General features: G+C 45.1%; 1 protein-coding gene across 2 annotated transcripts in view; it reads right to left on the minus strand.

The window, feature by feature from the left end:
* Positions 1-228: 228 nt before the first annotated feature.
* Positions 229-24,979, minus strand: part of Pgd (phosphogluconate dehydrogenase) — a 66,402-nt gene continuing 41,651 nt past the window's right edge. For both annotated transcript variants that reach the window (XM_084598215.1, XM_084598214.1), the window contains exons 2-12: positions 15,632-15,707; positions 14,977-15,121; positions 13,975-14,194; positions 11,469-11,535; positions 10,851-10,985; positions 9,440-9,565; positions 9,014-9,077; positions 8,239-8,366; positions 7,481-7,614; positions 3,777-3,999; positions 229-504 (exon numbers count right to left, since the gene is read on the minus strand). In XM_084598215.1, the coding sequence (XP_084454341.1) occupies positions 385-504; positions 3,777-3,999; positions 7,481-7,614; positions 8,239-8,366; positions 9,014-9,077; positions 9,440-9,565; positions 10,851-10,985; positions 11,469-11,535; positions 13,975-14,194; positions 14,977-15,121; positions 15,632-15,707 (1,438 nt within the window). In that variant the 3' untranslated portion in view covers positions 229-384. The remainder of the gene's footprint in view (positions 505-3,776; positions 4,000-7,480; positions 7,615-8,238; positions 8,367-9,013; positions 9,078-9,439; positions 9,566-10,850; positions 10,986-11,468; positions 11,536-13,974; positions 14,195-14,976; positions 15,122-15,631; positions 15,708-24,979) is intronic.

Raw genomic sequence — 24,979 nt, forward strand, 5'->3', positions numbered from 1 at the left:
TTTCCACACATTTCGCTTTATGTATGAAGATTTGACAGCATTTCAGATCGGTGTAAAGACGTGTATGCAGAAACTAGGGGAGGTACCTTGAAACTGAAGTTTTTTTTTTTCTACAATCCTTACATTGAGTTTCGATGAAATTATCAACAACTATGATTTCTAAACCTTGTTTCCACTCTTGCAGAGTATATTTCTGCACACAAAGCAGATGGAAAAAGCTTTCTCAAAGAAAACTTTAAAAAATTTTTATTTTAACCAGAAAATAATTAAGACAATGCATCTCCCAAAACTGGTGTCAAAAGGTGACAAGCCTTCTGGCCAAGAGGTGCATGTGAGGGGTGAGGGGAAGAAGGAGAGGCGATTCAAGCCAAGTGCACACAGAGATCACGCGTTGTAGGAGGAGGAGGAGACGTTGCCGCCAGTGCCGGTCCAGTTGGTGTGAACGAACTTTCCGGGCTCTGCAAGCCGCTCATATGTGTGCGCACCAAAGTAGTCCCGCTGGGCCTGCAGTGCACAAGGAAAGCTTATTCGGTGTGATCTGGAACAACTCTATACTCCTACTTCGATAAGGCTTGAGACATAAGAAAAAAACAAAACATGTACCTGAATGCGCATTATTTTGCCATTATAATTTTTTGCAATAATTTTACAGATAGACCACAAGGGTTGTACAAGGAAGTATAAAATTTGTGTTCTTAATGAAAATTTTGTCTAAAACCAATTTTTCAAATGTTACATCAACTCCCTCCTTGCTCGATAATTTATTAAAATCAGTATTCTGGAATATTACTAGGCCTCCTGTACAGATTTCTTTTCCAGCCAGAGTGCGAGTGGTTGCCGAATGATTATTCTGCTCTATAAAAGCTCTACGGAAAAGAAATTAGAGACTAACAAAAAATGGTTATTCATACTCTGAAAGCACTACCGACGATTTCTGTTAACAATACAGTGTATCCGCTAGAAGTACTACATTGTTATTGTGAGTGCATTGCGCTTTAGAGGCTGCCTTTGAGCGGTTTTGGATTACTGTTGTAATGCTCATCGCAACTGTTGCAGCTCTCACCAAAAAAACACACACCGGGTAGTCACTGGTGCTGCTTAATTCAACAACAGGTTGATCAAGGAGAGTGCACTATTTCATTACTATTACAAAGTCAGGTCTGACTTCCCTGTAAGGGCACAAAGGATTAAAATATCCACATCTATAAATATATACTCTAAGAAAGTGAAACCACTGCTGTTGCAATCAAAAAAGGAAAGTATCCAGCAACTATCCAACAACATCTTGTAACAAATCCTAAGGCATACTTCAAGCCACACTAGAACACACTAAACACAACAGTCCTATAGAATTTGTTTGTCCTTTGCATCTTCAGATCTTTGGCTTCTGTTGTTTCAGTGATAAATTATTTAGTATCAGCCAAAAAAAAAAAAAGGGCTGGTTTCTTAGTACAGTCAAATCTCGTTACTACGAATACCAGATTAACGAATTTTTCAAACTAATGAATATTTTTAAAATCCCCAACTGATTTTCAATATTTTCAATGTAAAAATATTTCAGTACTACGAATTTCAATATAACGCATATTTCAGATTAACGAACATATTTATTTTTTCCGCTATTATCAAGGAACATCAGTATAACGAATTCGGCTAAAATTAACAGCGCCGCAACTCTCGCGTGAAACAGAAATCGCCGTTTCTGTGTGTACGTCCCATGGGCAGTAGCTATCATCGCCATATTTAGCGCCAACTCCTAGCGCCACCGCAAAGCTGTGGTTTAATATCCAATGGCTTAGCAGGCCTAGTGGCCTAGTCCTTGGCCTGGCTTTTTCTCTTTGTGTTGTGCGACGTTCGTTGGTCGGACGTTCGTGTTCACGTACGCGCGAACAGGTGTTTTTTGTTGCTGGTGGCCTTACTGCGAAAAGTCCTATGATGAATGCAGCCAACGACGGCGCCAAGAAGAAGCGAAAGCAGTTTTCACTGCAGGAAAAAGTGGACATTTTGCGAGAAATCGACGGAGGAAAAAAACAAATCCACTTCTACAGGCAGCGTGGCATTGCCCCATCTACCGTCGCGACCATTTTGAAGGATCGTGACAAGGTTACAAAACTTCACCGGGGATCTCAACTTGCTCCTACGAGGAAACGGCTGCGTCTAGGAAACTTTCAGGATGTAGACCAGGCTGTCCTCACGTGGTTTAAAGACGCCAGACTGCAAAACGTTCCCGTGTCTGGCCCAATGCTGCAAGAAAAGGCACGCGAGTTTGCCGATGCACTTGAAATAACTGGGTTTGAAGCAAGTGCGGGCTGGCTTTTCCGTTTCCGTCAAAGGAACGGAATAACTTGGCAGGTAGTGTCAGGTGAGGAAAAGGCAGCTGACAAAGAAACCGCGGATTCCTGGCGGAATGATTGTTTTCGTGAGGTGGCCGAGTCGTACTGTGAAGACATTTTCAACGCGGACGAAACCGCGTGTTTTTACCAGCTGCTGCCAGATCGGACGATGCACTTCGAAGGACAGCAGTGCAAAGGAGGAAAAAAGTCTCATCTTCGCTTAACAGTTCTGCTCTGTTGCAATGCAAAAGGCACGAAGAAGATTAAACCGCTCGTCATCGGCAAGTATGTGAAGCCTCGCTGCATGAAGGATGTCATGTCCACACCGTACGACTACCGTGCGAACAAACGTGCCTGGATGACCAGAGAATTGTTCTCCGAGTGGCTCATCAAACTCTATGATCAAATGAGGAAGGATGACAGAAAAATTCTTTTGGTTGTCGACAACTCTGCGCACATCGTGAATGTTCGCCTGACACACGTTCGCCTAGAATTTCTGCCGCCAAACAACACATCTTTGCTGCAACCGCTAGATCAAGGCATTATTAAGAGTGTGAAGGTAGAATTCCGTAAGCGCCTTGTACAGCGGCTGATTATCAGTCTGCGCCTGAAGCAGCCAACTGTAATTAACATTCGCCAGGCAGCGGAAATGTTCACGGGATCTTGGTGGAATTTGAAGGCGTCTACCATCAGCAACTGCTGGCGGAAAGCAGGGCTTGTCAAAGCGCCTGTGCATCAAGACGACCTGGAGATGAATGACAACGGCCCGGAAGACCTGTGGACCGAGGTTGAGAAACTGCTGCCCGCCGTCTCTTCTTTCGACGACTACGTGGAAAGCGACAGCGCAGCACTAACGTCGGCGGAGTTGACGACCGAAGACATCATTGACAGCGTTCGCGACGTGTCCAGTGACGATGACGACCCGACGGAAGAGGACTGTGGATCACTGAACACCGATGAAGATGAGACTATAACGCACTCGGACGTTTTGATCCACATGAACAAAGTCCGCACTTTCATCACTCGGTGTAGTGATGTGCCCGATGAGGTGTTGCGCAAAGTTGAAAGTGTAGAGGCATTTCTGATCAGTCGTGCGTGCTGCACGCACCAGCAGAAAATAACAGATTTCTTTAAATAAATCACTTTTGAAGTGAGTGCAACATTTTCATTTGAGCGCTCTCTTGTCTCTACAGGTGTTTACTGGCAAGGTAAGTCATTTTTGTTCCTAGGCTTGACCATAGGCTCATAACCAGAGGTTTTTCATTACAACGGCATTTCAAAATAACGAACGATTTTCGGCGGTCCCGCGTGACTCGTTATATCGAGATTTGACAGTACAAGGAGAAAGGACAGCACATCCACAAGTGCATTGCGTATAGAAAGGAAAGAATACAGACGCCGCAAAATAAGCTAGCGAGATCAAGCCAGGCTGTCGAGACATACCTGGATAAGGTTGGCCGGCAGTGTGTCCGAACGGAATCCATCGTAGAAGGCCAGTGCGGTGCTGAAAGCCGGCGTGGGGATTCCGAGCTGCGCGGCAGTTGCCACCACGTGACGCCACGATGCCTGGCAATCACGGATGGCCTCCACGAAGAAGCTGTCCAGCAGCAGGCAACTCAGCTCGCGGTTCTTGTCAAAAGCTGCCTTGATGTTGCCCAGGAAGGCACTGGTGACAGGGGCCGAAGCAGGAAGACAGAAGGGTGTAAGCAGAGGAAACGAATGCCCTTAGGAACTCCAGCTATCTTTGAATGCTCTCAAAATATATCCCTGCCCAGTGCTTGCTGGAATATTCCGTGCTGTCAGCATTGTGACCAAGAAAAACCACTGGGTACATTCGATTTTCCAGTCCCGGACTGGCTGATGGCGGGAAGTAGCATTATGGGCACATGACCTTCCAAGCTCCCTCCATTGTTTGCTTTTGGCAAACTATGCCGACCATCAGTCCCCCATGCCGCAGTTCTTTCGCAGTGACGCTGCACGCGCGTCTATCTTTAAATGCGCATGTAATACTAAAGATAGATAACAGAGGCACGAATCAATTGGTGCTTTTTGTGAACAAAGCATGATATGCCTGAATTCGAAGCGTTTTACAGAACTCCGTTAGGCAGGCTTTGCTTGCTGTTGCTGCTCGCGAACTTCTTTAAATAAAGGGCCTTGCTCACTGAGCTCGAACGAAAGCAGATGAAAGCGTTCGCAAAATCATTTACAATAAGCGTTAGCTGCTCAAGCACACAGCGGTTCGCTTGCGACGCTTTCAGGCCTGCTCGCTGAAAAGATCGCGAAACAAGTGAAGAACTTCTGGACAGCACGAACAAGCAATCTCTGTCCATTTCCATGTGTAGTGAAATTCAAGACAAGAAAGCAGAGAAGCAAGCTTCAAATATCTTACAGCTCATCTGCTGGATATCATCTGCAGAAACACGAAAAGTACTCAGTATGCACAATGAGTCTAACTCAATATGGCCGCCTGCATGGAGCTATTTTCCCGAGAGCTGTGCTAGCGGGTGGAGCTTTTGGGCTGCCCGAGGAAAATCAAACACCAGACTCCTGTCAGCAAGTAGTCTGGGACTGCCCGGGACTAAACATCGAACGTACCCACTGGCATGGTCGTAGCAACTGACATGCTAAGCACCAATTCGTTGATGAGCAATGAGACTTAATCAGAGACGTGATATCGCAAAGTTGGGAGGACATGCCAACTCTGGTTGCTCATTTAAAGTGGAAGAGTAGGATAGCAATCTACGTTCCAGAGCTCATGGATACCAAGCCAGGCACGCTACTCCTGGGACACTCGGGTATGTTCGTACGCTTGACCAGAGCAGAGCTATATGACTATATGTCAGCTGATCATTCAGGTATCTGGGTAGCATAGAACTACATGCCAACGAATGTGTTTAAGATAATAGAGGCAAAAATTAAGCGATTAGTGACTGAGTGAACAGCAAAACGCATGTATGGGAAGGAGGACCTACGAGAAGGCCCGCAGACAAGAGCCATTAAAGATATCACGTCATACCCTTAAACGCAAAGCTTAAGAGTTCCCCAAACTTTCTGCTCTCGATTTTACCTAGGACAGCTTGAATTGCTTGCATGGCACATCACTGAGGAGAAAGATGAATAGACACTGTTCACTTCTGTAAAAGGTATTTTTGCCTTGGAAAAAAGTGAACAAAGTGCACCAATTAGCTCCTACATGTTTATGGGCACATATGTTACAAACTGAAGCATATATAGGGCTCCAGCGCTAACTTTGCAGTAAGAATTTTATAGCACTGCAGGATACCCGAGTAGCTCTATTAAAGCTGCAAGAACAAAAAAAAATATTGCAAAATCAAGGCTAGTCCCTGCACTTCTAAATAACCGGAAATAAGGTACAAATTTTTTATACCCTCAAGATTTAGTTTCGTAAATCTTTAGTAAATGAGGGGAAAAACGTGGGAGTATGATGCAACTAGCTTTACCAAAAAAAGATAACACAGACCTCCATTATTAGGAGGTGAACATCACATCATTGCCTTTTTTGAGTTTCTGCACTTTCTCATTTAACCCTGCCTGGTTTTTGAAACTGTGGCTATAGCACTGACTAATCATCATGGCATCTTTTGTTTTCACTGCATTCAATATCAGTAGCCACCATTGTTTCTTTATGCCCTCTGAAACACATACAACTGAAGATCACAACATTTTTCACATGCTCGATATGTTTTTCTGAAAAGTGAATGGGGCACAAGGTTCAGCATGTTGCAATTAGTACAATGCACAACAGTAAGACGCAATAAAATGTTCAGGTGGAGCAGACAGACTAGTGCATCACCCCCAAGTCATTACAAGTTCAGTTGGCAAGCCCGTGCTGAGTAGTCATTGCATTCTCTGGCAATGCTTGCCCACCTCCGTTTTACTCACTACTTTTCAGAGATACCTTTACGGGGCAGCATTCCACACATGCACACCACCTCTGTCCGACATTACGCTTCATTTGGTATGCATTATAAAGTCAGATTCTTGATATTTTTTAAGACAGCTCTGCATTAGAAACAAGGCGGTATGCCTGGATATAGAAGTACTTGTAGTTAGGTACTTTTAGTTAGTGCACCATACAAGCTGCCATGCAGTGCTTGAAATATAGCAGGGGTTTTCAATATCTTCAGCCTAAAGGAACCTCAATGACTTAAAAGTGGAGAAATACCTTGCATGCCTTGGCTCCCATTACTTCTGGCATAACTTGATTATGAGGGCACTCGATTACCACTACGCAATGATAATGCATTAGCCTTAGCTCTTCTTGCTTTTGACTCCTTCATTTTAATACCTTTTATTTCATCCTCATGTTTTTCTGTATTACCATGATGCGTTTCTTTGCTCATTAAAAGCTTTGCTAAACTTCGCTGAGCAAGCTGTCGACAAATTTCGCTATGGTCTTTGCAGAATCAGTCCTTTTCATTTTTTGCTGAATGATTCACAGTCATTATCAGCCATTAAGGAGATTTCCCTCTCCCAACTTCGCCACCTGCAAACTGTGGTAGGTGCTAGCTAGCTCTTCTGTAACCAACCACGGCAGGTGGCCAGTCACAACGTGACATAAGCCATAATTTGCTGTTTTGCCCAAAGGAGCTTCCAGTGCCAATGCATTAAAAATATTCATTTCTAATTGGTAACGGCCGGCAATATATTGTGAACTAGTTCGCAGTAGATAACAGTAGGGCAAGTTCAAAAAGAGGGGTAAGGAAAGGTGACAGCTGAAGCATGCACGGATATAGGTATTTAGGGAGCAAACAAACAAAAAAAATCCCTGCAAGAGATTAAGAGGTTTCGAAATAGGATGGACAGTTAGGCGATTTGTTACAATTGCACAGTGGGTGGAACAGCACGAAGACACGAAGCACACAAGAAGAGAAGCACAACAGAAGAACAACAGCGCTCGTCTGTTGTGCTTTTCTTGTGTGCTTCGTGTTTTCACGCTGTTCCGCCCACTATGCAATAGGTTTCATGAAACCCAGTTTGAGAATCCTAGGAATGTGTTTATGCTACCGGAGAAAAAAACCATGCACTATCATGTTGATGCCCTACCATGCGCTATCATGTTGATGCCCTGAAGTCTGCAATACAATAACTACCAGCTCAGCCAAGAGACCAGCGGCTGTACCAACCTTCGGATGATGCAGCCACCTCTCCACATCAGAGCAATAGCACCATAATTGAGGGTCCACTTGTACTCCTTGGCAGCGCTCCGCAGCAGCATGAAGCCCTGGGCGTACGAGACTATCTTGGAAGCGTACAGTGCCTGAAAGAATATGAGTAAAAACGTTTGACACTCCTCCACATTGTTCAAGGCAAGTGTCTAAAATTTGATGACCAATAAGGGGTCTTTTTTTTTTCTTAATTTCAAAGACTGCATGCGGTAAGGATAATTTAATATATAAGAGCTGTAAACAAGTTATTTATGATATTTACTATGTAACTTGTTGAATCTGTTCTCTATTTGGTAGTTGTTGCACTAACTTTGTATTAAAGATTAAGCAATCCTTGAAAGCAGAACTCTAAAAAGAAGAACCAAAGGAACCCGCATGCCGCATCCACTATCCTAGCAGATATTTTCATATGACCAACCTCTCCAGTATGTGCACTGTGTCCTTTCATGCATGCTTCATTAGCTGGTGAATATGGAGCTCTTTAGGACGAGCTCCAAAGATTGCTCAAAACAACAGCGAGGACAAGGCGTGCCTACATTGCTTTAAAAAGCTCAGGGATGTGCAATACAATCTCGCTTTTGTGTTCATTCTCTCCATACTCATCCCAAAACCTCAAACTCCGGTGGCTTTGCAAGTTTAAAGCATTTTGCAATTAATATCTTACATTTCTGAAACGAAAAAATGCAGAGTGCAAGCTCAATACCCTGCCTGCTTACCTTTCGGACGTGCTCCACAAACTCCTTAGTATCCCCAGTAAGCTTTCCAGTTGGGCCAGACAAGATCTTGCTAGCCTCAACCCGTTGGTCCTTGAGGGAAGACAGGCAACGAGCAAATACTGCTTCACCTGTAAATACACAGAAAACATTTGCCATCTTCCTCAAACTCAACACAGTTTGCAATCTTCAAACAATCTCGCTGCTTTAATTTTCTCGCAATTGGAACACTTGCTTTCAAACCTGCAATTAATTTCGGGATGAGAATTCTAAAGTGGAAATTTAAGTCTTGAGCTGGATCAACGGGGAGTGGCAGACTGCAAACAAAAATCTATATTGCAGCTGCCAACTGCCATACAGCAAGTGGACACAATTGGTTCCAGTAGTATAGCAGTAATAGCAGTAAACCAACTGTAACCTAATCTTGCTTCTTTAACAGCTGGAAATTCCATTTGGAAACAAGATGAAAGTTGAACAGTTCCACCTGGCCCACGCAGGAGATCAAGACAGCAAGATTAGACTATGGGCGTACTGCATAGTCCAATACAGAGCTTACTAACACAGTATTGATACAACATTTCCAGTAGGAACCAGCTCTGTTTTTGCACGGAGTAGTTGGGCTCTAACTGAGACCTGCTTTGGGTGCCAGTGTTATAACATACTTCTTTCATGAGTGTTGTAATAAAAGGAAAGCTCAGCAAATTATTATACTAGTACTCAAACGTGCTATTCAACACCACCTACTAATGATAAGAAAAACCATGCAAAATAGACTTGCCTATCAGGGTTACTGGAATTCCATGTTGAAGTGCAGCAATGGCAGTCCATTTTCCGGTTCCTTTCTAGGATTTGAAGAAAGCATCAGTTGAAGAAATCAGGACAGAGTCAGCATTAATAAAGGACACCCCGGCAGAAATTAAAAAAAGAGGTCAATGACAGAAAACAGTAAGAACCCTTTCGGCAATGCGTTTTTCAGCGCTGCACCAAATTCACTGGTCCAAAGAGTGAAGTGGTACAGGATAGCTAAATCAAGGCAACTTTTATGCAAGGAGAACTTAAGAGTGAAATTTGTGACACCATATGCATTTCATAATGTGATTTGATTAAACCTAAACAGGATGTGTGAATTAAAAGAGAATCTGAGAATCAAGAAGGATTAAGCAAAGGGCCAGTGACCGGAAGAACGGACACAGCCAGAACCCACCTGTCCGGCCGAGTCCCTGATCTTTGTCACCAGTGGCTGATTGTCGGTGTCCTTGAACTTGAGGATGTTGCTTGTGATTTCAATAAGGAACGAGTCTAGAACACCCTTGTTCCAGTTGGTGAAAACCTAAGAATTTAAAATGAGAGGGGGGGGGGGGGGAAGCAATAAGGAGGAGAAATGCAGATCACACGGATTCAAAATTAAACCTATGTACTATCATCATTACCCCAGCCAGACTATGCTGACTGGAGGAAGGCCCTCTCCCGCTATCTCCAATTACCCTTGTTCCCTTCCCACAAACTAAGGTCATCTTCCTACCTGCGTAGATGATTAAGAATAGCATGTCTGACTCTGGATCCAAGAGTTCCAGAGGGTTCAATTTCCACCTCCTCCCCAATCTCGAAGGAGCAATCAGTGTTGGCAGCTCCCACTCCTTTGGCCATGTCATGTGGTCTCATGACATCATACAACCCATCAAGCAAACAGTGCCTGGTCTTGTCACCTGCCAACTATCACCTCCAAGAGGCATTTTTCACTCTGAACACTGACGCCAGCTTTTCAAGACTAATGTTATTGCATTAAAAAAAAAAAAAAAGATCCACAAGTTGCATGTGTTTACAAGCGCAACTGGTGCCATTATGTGCCCATTAAAAGTGACAAACTTGGCTCTACAGGAAAAAGGCGCACTTCAAGCTAGGACAAATAGTAGACCACACAGAAAACCTTAGCAACAAACAGTGCAATAGAGAGGATCTTTTTGTAGTTGATCTAATGTACTGTGCAGCTGAGCAAATGCGCACACCGCTCTTCAGTGTGTCATATGCAGTGTGCTCAGTTTCGAGTGCACTAACTTAATGCAGTCTCTGTGTGGACTGTGTACGTGTTTTATTTCCATACTTCTGGATCGTGCAGCGCACGCATCTGCCCTCTCATTACCATCGATCCCAACGTGACTGAAGACCAAGCAGAATTTTATGGTATGTTGTTGTGTAGTGAGCTTTGCCATATTGTGTGTGATGCTTCATATTAAGGGGTTGGCAGCATTTTTAGAGTAACGGAGAGAGTACACTCAGGGAGTGTGTAAATGATGCTGTCTCAGATATTTTCATCTGCTATTTTTTTTACAGCGGTACAGATGGCATAACGCTCAGCGGTGAAAACTGTTGCATGCTGAGGGAGACATATTGCCTTTTCACTTTTGTCCTCTATTACTGCGCATCCGACATGGTCTTCTGTTTTTGATCCATCAGTGTAAAATTTCCATGAAATTGTATATTTCTTGTACTGTGAGATATTCCTGGAGTATTGTTAGGTAAGTAGTGTACAATGAGAATTGCACAATGTAATGAACTACTAATGGTAGCAATAAATTTTAAAGCACTTAAGTTTACAAGCAATGTCTTCTACCCACCTCACTCATCTGGTCGTGGTTCAGACCAGCTGCGTTTTTCATGAGGTGATAGGCTTCACAGATCAGTTGCATGTCACCGTATTCGATGCCATTGTGAACCATCTTGACAAAGTGACCAGAGCCACCATCGCCAACCTGTGCAGGAGAATCATTCGCAATATAAGCAAACATGCCGAAGGGTATCCAGGATGCTTGGGAGATTACTCTGTTGAAAAGGTCGAGGAACATCTAATAGCCTTCACTCACTAAAATTTTATACATGGCCACAGATTGAAAAGTCAAATTTAGCCCATTATAAAAGTGCATACAGCTCAAAAGAGCTGCCAGAAATTCAGCCCTTGTTCAATCCACTAACCATACTGTTAAGCAAGCGCAGAGGAAAGAAAGGAAAATGTGCATGCATCTGGGAATCCACTCTTTCTTTTGAAGAATGTTCTGTTAAAGATAGGCTCCTTAAATAATACTTTACCACTCTTGGGAATCTTATAAAATGAGATGCTGCAAGAAAACTATCACTAACAAAAAAAAAATGTGTCAATGTTCATCTGCAACAATTATTATGACTCCCATCAAGCTCATTCTACTAAAACAGCTATATAGCAAGCCAGCATCACTGACCCAGTCACAGCATGGCTCTCCATCCGCCTTGGCCGAGATGCCCTGGAATATTTCCTTGATGTGAGGCCTGAAAGTTGCGCTTAGGATTAGATACAGCAGTGACATGTACTACAAGGTTCGTGCACCTGAAGAACCACCATGCTCCAACAGCAAAAAGCCCTAGCAATACGACTTCAGTATACCTTTTAAAACCTAGCATTCCCAGAATAAACCGCAATCACAAAGGACTAGTGAAAACGGACTGATTCCAGAATATCACTCACAGCACGGTGGCCCCCATTTTTGTTGCAGCATAGCAGAAGGGCGCACGTGTGTAATCAGTTTATAGACCCTTACTCCAACCTACACTGCTGGTGACACACTGGACAGCAATGCGGCACCCTGGACTTCAAGTGAATAGCCACTGTTTAACAGAACTGACAGTGGAAGCAGGAGAGAAGCTCACAGAGGGCGGCGTTTCCCCATAATCTAGCAGTGAGCCATGCAGCGTTTTTGCTTTCATGAACTTACAATGTTCTACAATTTGCACTCCAAATGTGTCGTGTATTCTGAAGAGCATTATTTCAAGGCCATTGAAGAGGGGTTTATTGGGGGTTATTCGGAGGACTGGAGACTGCAACCGGTGACACACGACGATCGTAGAGTAAGGCACAATCTCGTCCGAACAAGGCCGTCCGAGCTTCGGGGGCACGCGCCAGCTGATCGGCCAGGAACCCAGCCGTCTTCATCGTCGTTTGCGTGGGCGCTGAATCATCTTCCTTACAATTGCCCCGACGGAAAGAGGGAGCCATCCTGGGGACTTAAGGCGAGGGGACGACAAGGGGATCGTAGTATGGTTTAAGTCTACTGACATGAACAACTTCTCACCCGCAGCAATGGTGGTCCGAAGAAGGCGTTGCCGGCTCCACAATGTAGTTAACTGGAGATGTACGCTCTAATACACTATAAAGGCCATTATACTTTGCAGAGAATGCATAAATATTTTCCATGCCTGTGGTGACTGTTACTGCTGGCTTTTCACAAGTGTCATTAAGCAGCTCAAGACATCTGCAAAAGTGAATTCTTCAGACGCTTTGCACTGTTAATAGGTGCACTTCGCCGGCTGTTTTTGTTGTTTTTGCTATTAGTATACCGCTTGGCGTAATATACTAGCAACATTGTGAGCTTCATTTGTACTTATATTCACTGTTTTGTTATCTTTGCCTAAACCCACACCCTTTTGTGATGCACTTGGACCTTGCGATAAAGCACATAGTAAACATAGCTGCAGCCTTTTGGTGGCAAAAACAAATATTAAAAAGTGCAACATTAATTATTTTGCAAATTATAAGACACTAAGGTGCTATCATTCTGACAAACTATCAGCATGGGGATAATTTTGTGCACAGATCCAAAGAATAGCATTTTCTTGAACTCCGCAAACCTATATGAAAAACATGCTGTGAATGTGAAAGCATCCCTCTGAGAGCCTATTGAACTAAAGACCTTCACCCTGAAAGTTTTTACAATAATCATTAATTACTCTCATCATTATTTAGTAATGTCTTTTATCATTCTGATGGTCTTCACATTAAAAGCCTTTCCTCTAAGGCCCTTTAAACTGGAGGCCTTCAACTTAATGTCCTTCAGAATAAAGACCTTTACCAATGTAATCAATGGTCATTATTTAGTAATGCCATTTTTTCATTCTGAAGGCCTTCACCCTAAATGTATTTGATCTAAAGGCCTTTCTCTTAAGACTGTCAACCTAAATGTCTTTGCCCTATCTTTATCCTTGTTATTAATGAACCTCATTATTTCTCAATGTCCTTTATCAATCTATTAATGTCCTTTCTTAGACTACTGTAAATGATGACCCAATAATTGTTTAGAGTACCAATGACAGTGAGTGATATTCACATAATTCAGAATTTCTAGCCCTTGCTTATGCCTTCATGGTTCTGAATGCACTGCCTCTCTTAATAAGTGTGACACATCAGCAATAACCATCACAGCTACTGGAGCCCAGTAGCCCAGTTTGAGTACCACTCACAAACTGCTGATGGAATGACATGTAGGCTTCTATTTCTTAGGTCGCACAAGAAAGCTAATCCCAAGAGTAGCAACTGCGCTGAAGCAAAAGGAATTAAAAATAGATAACTGCAGTAAAAAGACAAAGCAGGACACTTGAAAGGCGAAGCAGCAAACTGTGCAGTCACAGCCCTCATAGACAAACCTAACTTGAACAGGATCACAAATCTACCAGTATTATGTGGAGCTTGAATTGAGGGAAGCGCTTCCAAACACTTGGTGTTGACTACATCAAGCTGTTATTTCAATAAATCAGGTGTTCAAATTAGGTTAGGTTAACCAGAGTACCCTGCACTAGGCAACAGGACTGCAGGGTCAAGATGCGCATGACGTGCAGTTGACACTAGTGGCATTGAAGCTGCACTCTGTGCTGGCCAGAATTTGTACACAGACAGCGATGACTAGGGGTGCATAATGACTAGAATGCAAGACCTACCAGGCTTCACGATTGCCGCCAGGCATGAGGGACGGGCCGTTCCGAGCGCCTTCCTCTCCACCACTCACTCCCGAGCCCACAAAGAGGATGCCCTTGCTCTTCAGCGCCTCGCACCGCCGCTCACTGTCCTGGTACTCAGAGTTGCCCCCATCAATGATGATGTCACCTTTGCTCAGCAGAGGAACCAGCTTGTCAATGAAGCTGTCTACGGCCTCTCCAGCTGCATCACAATGCAAGGGCACAAAATATACCTGTGATCTTGACAATAACGGCTGCATCTTGATGAAGGCGATTTGCAAAAACGTATGGATGTTCCTGTGCAATATCAGTGCCTCTTAACAACCACCTAGGTGGTTGAAATTCATTTGAAGCCCTCCATTACAGAGACTTTTTCCCTCATCAATTACTCATTCAACCATTCCCTCACGTCTTAATTGCCTCAGGTCCAGTGTGTCTCTTACTCGTCGCATGTCTCATGTCTTACTTGTGGTGTTTACTTATAGTAAGACAAAAGACCTGTGTCTTTTTTACTCTGATGAAACACTCAGACAGGGACTAAACTAATTCCCAATTCTTAGCAACACCTAATTATTAAAGAAAATGGAAAATGCATAAAATAATATTGAAAGGAGGTAGCTGATACTTGCTGCTGAGATACAACATCTTGAAGAAGAGGCCGATGGGCTGCCTAGTTGACCCCATAAACATACTTAGTAATTGAAGTGCGGACGCAATTTTAAAAGACCTAGCGATACATCCCATTACCATAACCACCAGAACACAGGACATCAATCTCAAAATAGACAAGAAATGTCTTAACTAGTGTGGCTAATTATCTCCCTGGCAGGACTCTATTACAAAGCAATTAGAAGGGGACAAAAGGCAACCTACTGACCCGATCTTTTTCTGCTGAACACTGCACCCTCAATTGAGTAAATGCTAAATATTCAGAAAAAGGATGCCAAAAGTTGCAGACACATGTATAAAATATATATGCCCAACCTTTCACAAGCAACACTATTCGGCGTGGGGTCTTCAGCTTGGACACAAATTCCTCCAAGGAGTGAGCACCAATAACTTTGGTTCCTTTCGCTTCTTTCTTGAGGAATTCATCGACTTTTTCAGTTGTCCTGTTGAAGGCACACACCTGAAAATTTTAGAGTGAGAGATTAGCACGAAGCAAATCTGTCGATATTCCTCCTACAATTATTATTAACAAGCATATTTGCTTCCAACTCCTGTAACTGCCATCCGAAATTCTTATCTTCCATTGTCTGTTCTCTTCTCAACCTCACTGCTTCTTAACGTCAATGCCTGCCATGTTACCGCTTCTGTTCAAATGCAGTCTTCTATACATTAAAACACGAGACAGCCATCAAGACAAAGGAACTTAGAAAATCTCCGTCTAATAGAGCTGCTCCCTCAAGTTATTTCTCGGTAAGAATACTTAGAAATTTTAGCTACTGGACTTTGAGTTTTCGACGCCTAGTTTGAAATTAAAGAATATGTTACGAGTAGAAATCTTGGATTGCTTCATGCTAAATGGGCACATTAATGAGAGTTGTTAAAGGTAATAAAAGTGAAAAATGACCACATCTCCAAGCATGACCAAGTGAATATCTCATAGCTGACAAATGAAATCTGTGTAAACACGTACCACAAAACCATGGTCATTCATGTTCAGGATGAGATTCTGCCCCATGACAGCCAAGCCGATGAGGCCTATGTCTGCCCTGCACACAAGAAGAACAAAATGACTAAGGTGTATATCCTTATATACTAACACTTTGAATTATGCATAATATACAGCAAGAAAAACTAATGCTGCTCAGATTTCATGCAGTTTAGGTTTAGAGTTTAGATTAGATGAGTAACGCAAATTTATGTTCCAGCAATCGTAACTAAGCCCTATATGAACTATATTAACCAACAAGTCCCAACATCTGCAAGTACACTGCAAGCGCAATGGTGGCTCAGAAATCAGCATTCATAGCCATCACAAACTGTTTATTCAGCACGCTGCGGTAAACATCTAAATTTTAGCAAAAAGCTGAGGCAGTACTATGCTGTGAGCACTGCAAGTAAGAATCAAGCCAAGCTTACAAATTAAAGGTAGCTAATTTCTGCTTAGTAAGTCAACAAAAACAAGAATTGAGTTTGGGAAAAACTGAGACCACTGAGGTCAGCCACATATTAATGCACAAGCACTAATGATTTGTTACTATGTATTAAGTAGTGACGAAGTAAATTATGCAACAGCTACCAACTATCACCCCGCCGGGGTGGCGCAGTGGTTATGGCGCTCGACTACTGTTCCCAAGGACGCGGGATCGAATCCCGGCCTCGGCGGCCGCTTTTCGATGGAGGCGAAAAGCAAGGCGCTCGTGTGCTGTGCGATGTCAGTGCACGTTAAAGAACCCCAGGTGGTCAATATTTCCGGAGTCCTCCACTACAGCGTCTCTCGTAGCCTGAGTTACTTTGGGACGTTAAACCCCACAAACCAACCAGCTACCAACTATCAAACCTTCCAGAAAAAAACAGACAATGAACTTTTTCTTTAAAGGTAATGTCTCAGGCTTTAATGGCTTCATGCGAGTATCATAATAAGCTCTTGTCATTGAAACTTGTGTTCACAAAGGTTCTGTGGGCACTCGTAGCAGCTGTTCGGTCATACTGAGTACTGGGCAAGAGAACTGTGTGTTTAATCTAAACATTATGCACCCAATCTGTAGTTGCTGCTACAATCTTCAAAGGGTGCCCTCTGCACCTCCTTAGCTGCGTGACCTGCAAAGTGCACCCTTGGATATTCGTGGTGGCACATCAACATCGCCAGGCGTAGCAAGGAAATTCAACCTTTACGTGGCATCCGTAGCTTGAAAATTACTCTGGGCATCTGTATCAAAAATGTAGCAGCAGAAAGCCGTGATAGCCGAGTCTGCATTGCACACTACTTTGACTACGCAACAGTAGGAACAAGAGCCGTAATCAAAAGAGGGTGAAAGCATCTCGCTTCCGTTCCGGCGGGGCCGGAAAGACCGCGGGCGACACACGACGCCGGTGCCGTCGCAAGCGCGGCAGAAGCACGACAGCTAGTGTACCGTTTCAGCGCCGACCGACACCAGACACAGCAAGCGAGGAAAGAAAGGAAATGGAGACGCGTGGCGGGCGTACTCGGGCGGCTCGCCTACTTTCTCATCCACTGGTTGAGCTTCATCGCCGCTCAGGCACATCCGGCAAGGACAACCGTCGGGTTTCGGCAGAGACAACGGCCGCAGCGGCGGCGGCAGCGGCGGCGACAGCGTCCGGTCCGCCATCGTGGACTTCGTCCTCGCCGCCACCGGTGGTTCAGCCGGCTCGGCGGCTTCGGCCACACGCGCAACGCGTAGCAAGATTCGGGAGCGATTATGCTAATTGACCGAGCTTCTCTAACAATGAATACCTTCGTCTTCTTATCTATCATTCCATCAAAGTGCCGATGAGAAGCTTTTTAATAAAATTTGAAAACGCCATCTTTTTCGCAAAGGCAAAAATCATTACCTTGTAAATATCGAAAAAATAAAATTCTAGAGCGCACTTTGGGCCATTAAAGTTGTTGCGACTGAAGGAAGACGGAAACGAAAATGCACGGGACCTCTGCTGCCTCGTGCGGACAGAAGAGAAAATAGAGAAGAAAGAAAAAGAAGTGGGAGAGAAAGACGCGCGTCGCAACAGCCGCCGTCCACCACCGAAACGGTAGCGGGTGCAATGACGGCCTACAACAGATAAAAATCCGGTGGCAGGCTAGCCCCCGCTGCAAGCGGCGGTGGCTTACCAGTCACAGCCCCGTAGGGCCAGGAGCAGTCCGGACCACTAAAGTGCGACGAGGTGAAAGCCATTATAGCGCGGTGGATCGCAGCCTTCCACTACGGCACTTCTATCTCCCTCTTCTTTCACTCCCACCTTCCTCCCTTACTTTACGGCGCGGTACACGTGTCCGCGGAGATTTGTGACATACACTGAGTCTTTTCTATCCTGAAAATCAATTTCAAATGCCACTGATGCTAGGGTGCCTCAATGCCTTTCGACTCCGTTGTGTTGTTGTGGCTGTAGGAAGAAGGAAAAGAAAATGCACAGGCCTGCTACTAGCTCTGTAGCTGAGCCAACAACGCTGCCTCGTGCGGACAGAAGAGAGAAAGTAGAGAAGAAAGAAAAAGAAAAGGGGAGAAAGACGCGGCGCCTCCTATTTTTTTTTTTTTAGTCGATATTTATTGCCTCGGGACATCAGCGCCTCCTATACATCTGGGTATGCTTCTATTTGCTGTGTGGTGCGGCGTTCGAGGAAGCGGCAAATGAAAGGCGCCGCACGGGATCGGACGCCCGGCGGCGTCAGCTTCGTATATGCATGAATCATTCATGAATCGCCTGGTGCCGTCATGACCTGTCGTGACGGTACGTCGCACGTCCCTTGTCGAACACAACCAGCATTCCATTAAAGGCATCAAGGTTCAGGAAAGGCGCAGTATCTCGCGGAATCCCCGATATCCTCACGGTAGACAAGCGGAATTACGAAGCGTGTTTCACGATCCGGGGCGTGGCGCAGTTGGTAAAGCACTGAGCTGTGGGGGTCCAAGAGATGGAGGCTCGATTTCCGGTGAAGACAAGGTTTATAATCTATTAAGGCCAAAGCCTTTAATGGCTCATGCTGTCGTGGACAAAGTGTGTCCCGCTTTTGCGGCGTTCTGATTGGCCGAGGCGGGATGCGCCCCTGCCATCTGCAATACCACACTTCAACGCGTGCCAAAGAACGCCACGCGACAGCTAGGAACGATGGTGTACCGTCCAAACTCACATGCACTTGCCGGAGAATACTGCGCCTTTCCTTTACTGTAGACCAATTATAATTATATGTGGCACTGCAACGAATGCAGACAAGAGGCTAACGATGTGAGGCAAATTATAGGATAGGAAGGGTAGGCTTTCGCCATTCTCAATTTCGACCACCTGGGGATCTTTAACGTGCGCTGACATCGCACAGCACACGGAGTGGCGTCCGTGTGCTGTGCGATGTCAGCGCACGTTAAAGGTCCCCAGGTGGTCGAAATTACTCCATAACCATCCACTACGGCTCCCCTTTCTCTCTTTCCACTTTCACTCCCACCTTCCTCCCTTCCCTTACGGCGCGGTTCAGGTGTCCACAGAGCAAGTGTGACAGATACTGCGCATTTCCTTTCCTGTGAACCAACCAACCAACCTCTTAAGAGACATCTAATAGACCCTGTAATTTTTTTGAGCTCTCGCTCTCGAAAGTGTGACACCTCTGCTGACAACCTCCTGTCAACTCTCCGTCGACACGATGCGGCATCGATGAGCGACCGAAAATGATGCTCCTCTCGCTCCTCAACTAAGCCCAATCCGGCGCGCCCGAACCGCCCAAGATGCCCCGTCAAATGAGTGGGCGCGCCCAGCAAGCTCCAATGACGTCATAGGGGAGGTTTGCGATCGGTCGCTAAGAGCAATTTTCTTTTTAATTTTGTGTATTACAAGCTCCACGCAAAGTTCCTAAATTTGACTCAAATACTCACGAAGACCAGCTCTATGAATTTCTTGCATTAGAAAATTACCGCAAGTAGCATTTCATGGTTTAAAAAAAAAACGGGAGGGGGGGGGGGGAGTAAAGTATGCTGGTAAGGTGGGGGAAGTAAGTATGCTGTCGACTGTATGCCACTATGTTACAATAATCACGCGGATGGGATTCCCAGTCTTTCTTCTGCACTTCAGGCTTTTAGTGGAAGTGGAAATTTTAACTTAAGGAATGTTGTGAACAAGATTTTTTTTGTTTCGTAGCAGCGAAGTAGATGCAGCCGTATAAACAAGCTGAATTTTAGTCAACGCTCCCAAGTAGAAGTGCGTCCGATAGTAGGGCCAGCTACGTGGATGGACACAATAGCTTCCCTACATACTCCGAACGTTTGCAAAGGGGGGTGTACACCCAGCCACCATGAGCTGAGCCACACGATCGGCAAGAATACAAAGACGAACACGTGGTCACATTTATAAGCAGAAAATGCAACATGGACGTCCGCCAAACGGTGCAGCACATGCTGTGGGACTGCCCTGGTTACCACATCATAAAAACACACCTTATTCCAGGCCACGTCACCGCATTCAGTGACTGGGACACCACGGAGCAACGACGACGCTCGGGCCCGACGGACACTGCGACGGACTCTGGGAGCTTGCACGTGAGGCAGGCATTGACCCCAAAATGTGGCCTCCCTGACCCTACTACCCCTCTCCATTAAATAAGCCTTCATGTCAGCTCTACTTATTATAAAAGATTCCTCCTCACTCACACCCCCTTGTTTTACACAGGTGCCTATCAGAAAATTACAGAACTGCGCTTGCCTGCTAAGAGCGGAAATGGCGAACGCCACTTTACAGGATTTTTCACTAACTTCATCGTTACTTTCAGCTCTATCATCATCACTATCGCCACCATCATTATCAACCTAATTCACGCTCATTGTCATCGCTGGTACCATTATTATCATTATCCCTGACGCATCGTCGTCGTCATCGCTCAATTATCCGCACGCCAGACGAGAAATACTCTGGGTTTCTCAGATATTTTAAGGCGAAAGCCTGTAATGGCTCATGCTGTCGTGGATAAAATGTGTCCCGCTTTTGCGGTGGCTCGACCAATCACAGAGCACCACACTATGCGCGAATATGCGTGCCTTACATGGTCATATGCCAATCTATGATGAATTGCTAATTAACGGCTAAGTAATTGATTAGGTAATGAATAATAGATCAAGTAATTATTCCCTACTTAACGCCTTACTACTTACATTAATTAACGAATTACTAATTAGTGCCAGTTGCATAGCAGAATGCGGCACTCAGGCTTTCGCCTTTCACTACTTTAGTCGCTAAAGTCTCGTAATTTTTTTTCTTCAGGTTGTCAACTCGTGCAGAAAATTCCTGCGAATGTTTCCGTAGCCCGTGAGTCTAGAAAGGCTTCCGCATCTCTACACTCACGGCCCCCTCACCCCAGCAATTCAGGTATACCTACCTCGCAGAATTTCAATCCCTGGATAGATAGCGAATAAGGAAAGCATGAGTTAGACGCGCATATATATAGAGCCAATATGCAGCCATACCATATATATCGTTTTTAATTAATTTAATGTCTCATTAAACAAGACCAATTATTGCACATATCTACACCTTCACACCTATACAAATATATTTGCAAAAAACGTTGACAGCACAGCGAAAACTCCTTCAATGTTTTAAGCTTTTACAAATTTCTTTCTTCGAAGATTGTGATAACGGGGCAGTAAAGTTGCGACATAAGAACATAGCAGGCAGAAAACTCTCCTGGATATGTATCCAATCGATTAAAAGTTAACGCCGAAATGCCTGTCATTTGTCAGTATACACCTTTCAGCGAGCGAGGTACCCCTTCTGTACACCCCGTTTACACCACTTCGGGCGATAACAAGGGTGTAAACACGGAGTAAACGGCGCACGCCCCGAATTCCACTCGCAGCGCGCAACAACGCGCTCGGCGCTTCTCGGAGAGTCCTCGAGCTCAATCGCTCCTCGGTCCATTCACTTTCACAGCGCAAACAAAAGATGTGTGCCACTCCACCGTAAACACAGCCCATCCCCTTACAGAAGCTTCACGCTTCAAGCCTCAACTCGTTCGCGACACGGGCGTGCACTTAAACGGTAAACGTGGAGCCATTAGGAGCACCGAAAGGAACGGGGCACAGAAAGGACTCGACCGACTTAGTGGGCTGATACAGCGACCCTCTCTACAGAGCTAGCAAACGAGCGAGTAAATCAACGTTTTTCTCCTCGAGCAACAACAGCACTTGTTGGCGGGTGTTCTCTGCGACGCGCGTGCCACGCCAGCGTAGTGCAGCCATTATTTGCCAGAGATGGGGGCCAACGATGCGGCGACGAGGAATACGATGAGGAACGTGCGCCCTGGTGAAGGCAGCCTATTGTGTGCCCGCGCACAGAGCGCAGCCAGACACGAGCAACGCAGTCAGCTGCGCACGCGAACGTTCGCACGCGCAGCTTTGCTAGCAAAACAGGTCCTACGCAGGCTGGGGGAGGAGTGAAACTAGATACAAACATCAGAAGGCGCGCGAATTGTGCAGCTGGCAGCAGCTGGTAGGTACTATCGGAGACAGAAGCCTGTAGACAACGCAAACTGCAAGCAAAGCGCATAACTTTCGTATCGGCCAGTAGGGGTTAGTTGGTTTGTAATAATGGCGTAATTACTCACTGACATCCACCCAAGCACAGCCATACGACTACAAAGGAAAGCTACACAGCTTTCTCAGAAACTTCGTAGTTGAAGAAAGATTCGTCCCGGCCCGGGCATCGAACCCGGGACCAACGCCTTTTTTGGGCAGGCTCTGGAGATTATCGACGAGCAGCTGAGGTAACCACCGACAGCATGAGAAAGGGCGCGTTGTTATGTGACAACATACGAGAGTCCCACTGGGACGAAAAACCGGCCGTGTCGTGTCGCACATATGCCGCATAGCTAGCTGCGACCTGCCACGGTTAGCAGGTGTCAAAATGGGGGGAAACTCCATCTCTTTTGAGAGAGTGAGAGAGAGAGATGAGTAGCTGGCACGGGAGGATAAAAAATTCTAGCCAATTCAAAAGTTGAGCGTGGTACGGCCCATTGATTGCATTCGCAGTCATGCACTGTGTAATTGTGTACGGCATGTCTGAGTCATGAGCAGTGGTGCAAGGCCACTCACAATGAGGTTATACGTTGTCGCATTTGCACAGCTAACTGGTAATTAGGTGTCCTCCAAGCTTTTCTCCTGTTACTCAGGGAACACTGCCTTCAAAGTTACTGAGAGTGTGAATAATCGGGAGTTTAAAATTATCCAAGGCAATTCTTTGTTTCAAACACCAGGAAAGAATGGCAGTGTGGTCACTTATTGTGGATTGAACGGCAAGGCGAATATTAAGCACGCTAAAGACTAATGATCATACAATTAACTAAAATTACCAGCTTTTTAATATTGGTTGGGGCACTGTTATGTTGCAAAACTGAAGGCCGCCAAGATCAAATGTGAGTACTTCCCTTAATCAACATTGTGGGTCGAAATACCTAAAGTCACAAGTACGCATCAGGCAGCTCGGTGGGCGAGTTCGCTCAGTTATAAAATAGCACCGCTCTTCATCATTAAACACACAAATTGAGCCTTTATTCGATGCACAATAAACCCAAGCAACGTCGTTTTATAAATGTGCAAGGCGTAAAAGCCTACTTAACGGCCTTTCTGATGCGGACAATCGATATTGGTTGGTTTGTTAATTTAATTAAGCGTCTGACCATTAGTCTACAGCGTACATAATGTTCACATAGCAGTAAATGCGCCAGAAAACCACACTGGCGTCTTTTATAACTTTTGAAATAAAAATTTGTATTGAATAATATGAAACGCCCTGTATGTTTTGTTTGCGTGGAGTCCAGGTACTGCGAGCGAACGACAACCGCTTCAACTTATGAACAATTGGGTTCGTCCCACTAGAAGGCCAACAGTGCAACAATTAAATTAGTGACGTGCCTACTGTTGTTGGTATCTTGTTTGTCAGAACAAGCAAACAGAACATGCGCACATAAGTATTTCCAATCTTTATGTTCATGAATACACGATGAAAAGGCAACGCATTTCTGAAATACTGAAAACGAAACCAAGCTTTTCAGACGGCGGCGCCTTGAACAGTCGTGACGGAACATATTAACGCTGTTTTCGACAAGTGAGGAGTGCAGCCAAGGCTAAGCGCACGAAGCCTCTCTCTATCAAGATAAGATTAAAACTGCCTACAGCGCAAGCGTGTTCTACACACCCAGGTGGGGGGATAAATAAGCTCACGTCAGCTGCAACACCAAAAAGGAAAATAAAAATAGGGATAAGACTGCACAATCCGTACTCCGAGCTCCCATTAAAGATCAGCCGTCAACTTCAGAAAGCAGCCGGCGTCTCGACGCAGCTATACACTTAATTATCATTCACCGCACGCCCAAGACCAAAAGCGCACAGAACCGCAGAACCGGAGGCTAAAAAGGTAACGACCAGAAATAAGCCGTCAACACGTCGTCAAGGGGCCACACATCGGTGCGGCTGGTTGCGTGCAGTGCAGCAGAAAGTGGCGGGGTGTATATATGCATCTGGGGTACTGGATCTCGATCAGTTCCACCCGGGGGTTTTACGCACCTCGAAGCGAAACGTCCCTGTCCATGCATCCTCAAGTTTGTGGGCTTTGTTGGTGTAATCAGGCATACTAGCAACTATATACAGTGGACAAGAAAGACTAAACATAAATAGCCAACTGAGCTCCTCCACGGGTATGCGTCCGCGTTTCAAAAGAAAGGTGGCACTCTTTCACCTTGTTGGTCCAAGTGGCTATTTTATATAGCGTGGCCGAAGCACCAACTCTTCGGACTGCTGCGAATACGTGCCGAATGCGTGGAGTGCCACCAGTTGCACCGCGCTTTCCATACCTGCACACATCACAGGCGCGGAGAGCGCATTGCGCAAGGCTCCGCAGTCCGCCTGAAGATACAGGTCGCTTTTGAAAACTGATTTTTTTTCACATGACGCAACTAACAAAACTCAATACAAGCGCGCTAAACCTTCGTGAGTCTTTTAAACAATAAGAGTAGGTGACAGTGGTGGGGACTCTGCAAGATGATGACGTGGTAGAAACAAAAAAGTGCGCTCCCGCCTGCTTCTTCAGAGAGAAGACACTTTCGACTGCTTCACATTGGTTCTGAACGCAGAACCCATGACTAAGCTTTCAGAGCGTTTACGCCCCTAACCAAATAGGAAGAAAAAACGCAGAAAACCAGAATCAAACAACGACACTGAGTTTAATCGGCACACAAAAGCACACACACTGCACTCGCACTCTCTATATCAGATATTGGCTTAACCAAGCATCGCACTATCTGCATAGGAGTTTAAAAAAAAAAAAAAAAAAA

Source organism: Amblyomma maculatum, chromosome 3 (assembly GCF_055883805.1).
Source record: "Amblyomma maculatum isolate TAMU_Amacu chromosome 3, ASM5588380v1, whole genome shotgun sequence".
Taxonomy (NCBI): Eukaryota; Metazoa; Arthropoda; class Arachnida; order Ixodida; family Ixodidae; genus Amblyomma; species Amblyomma maculatum.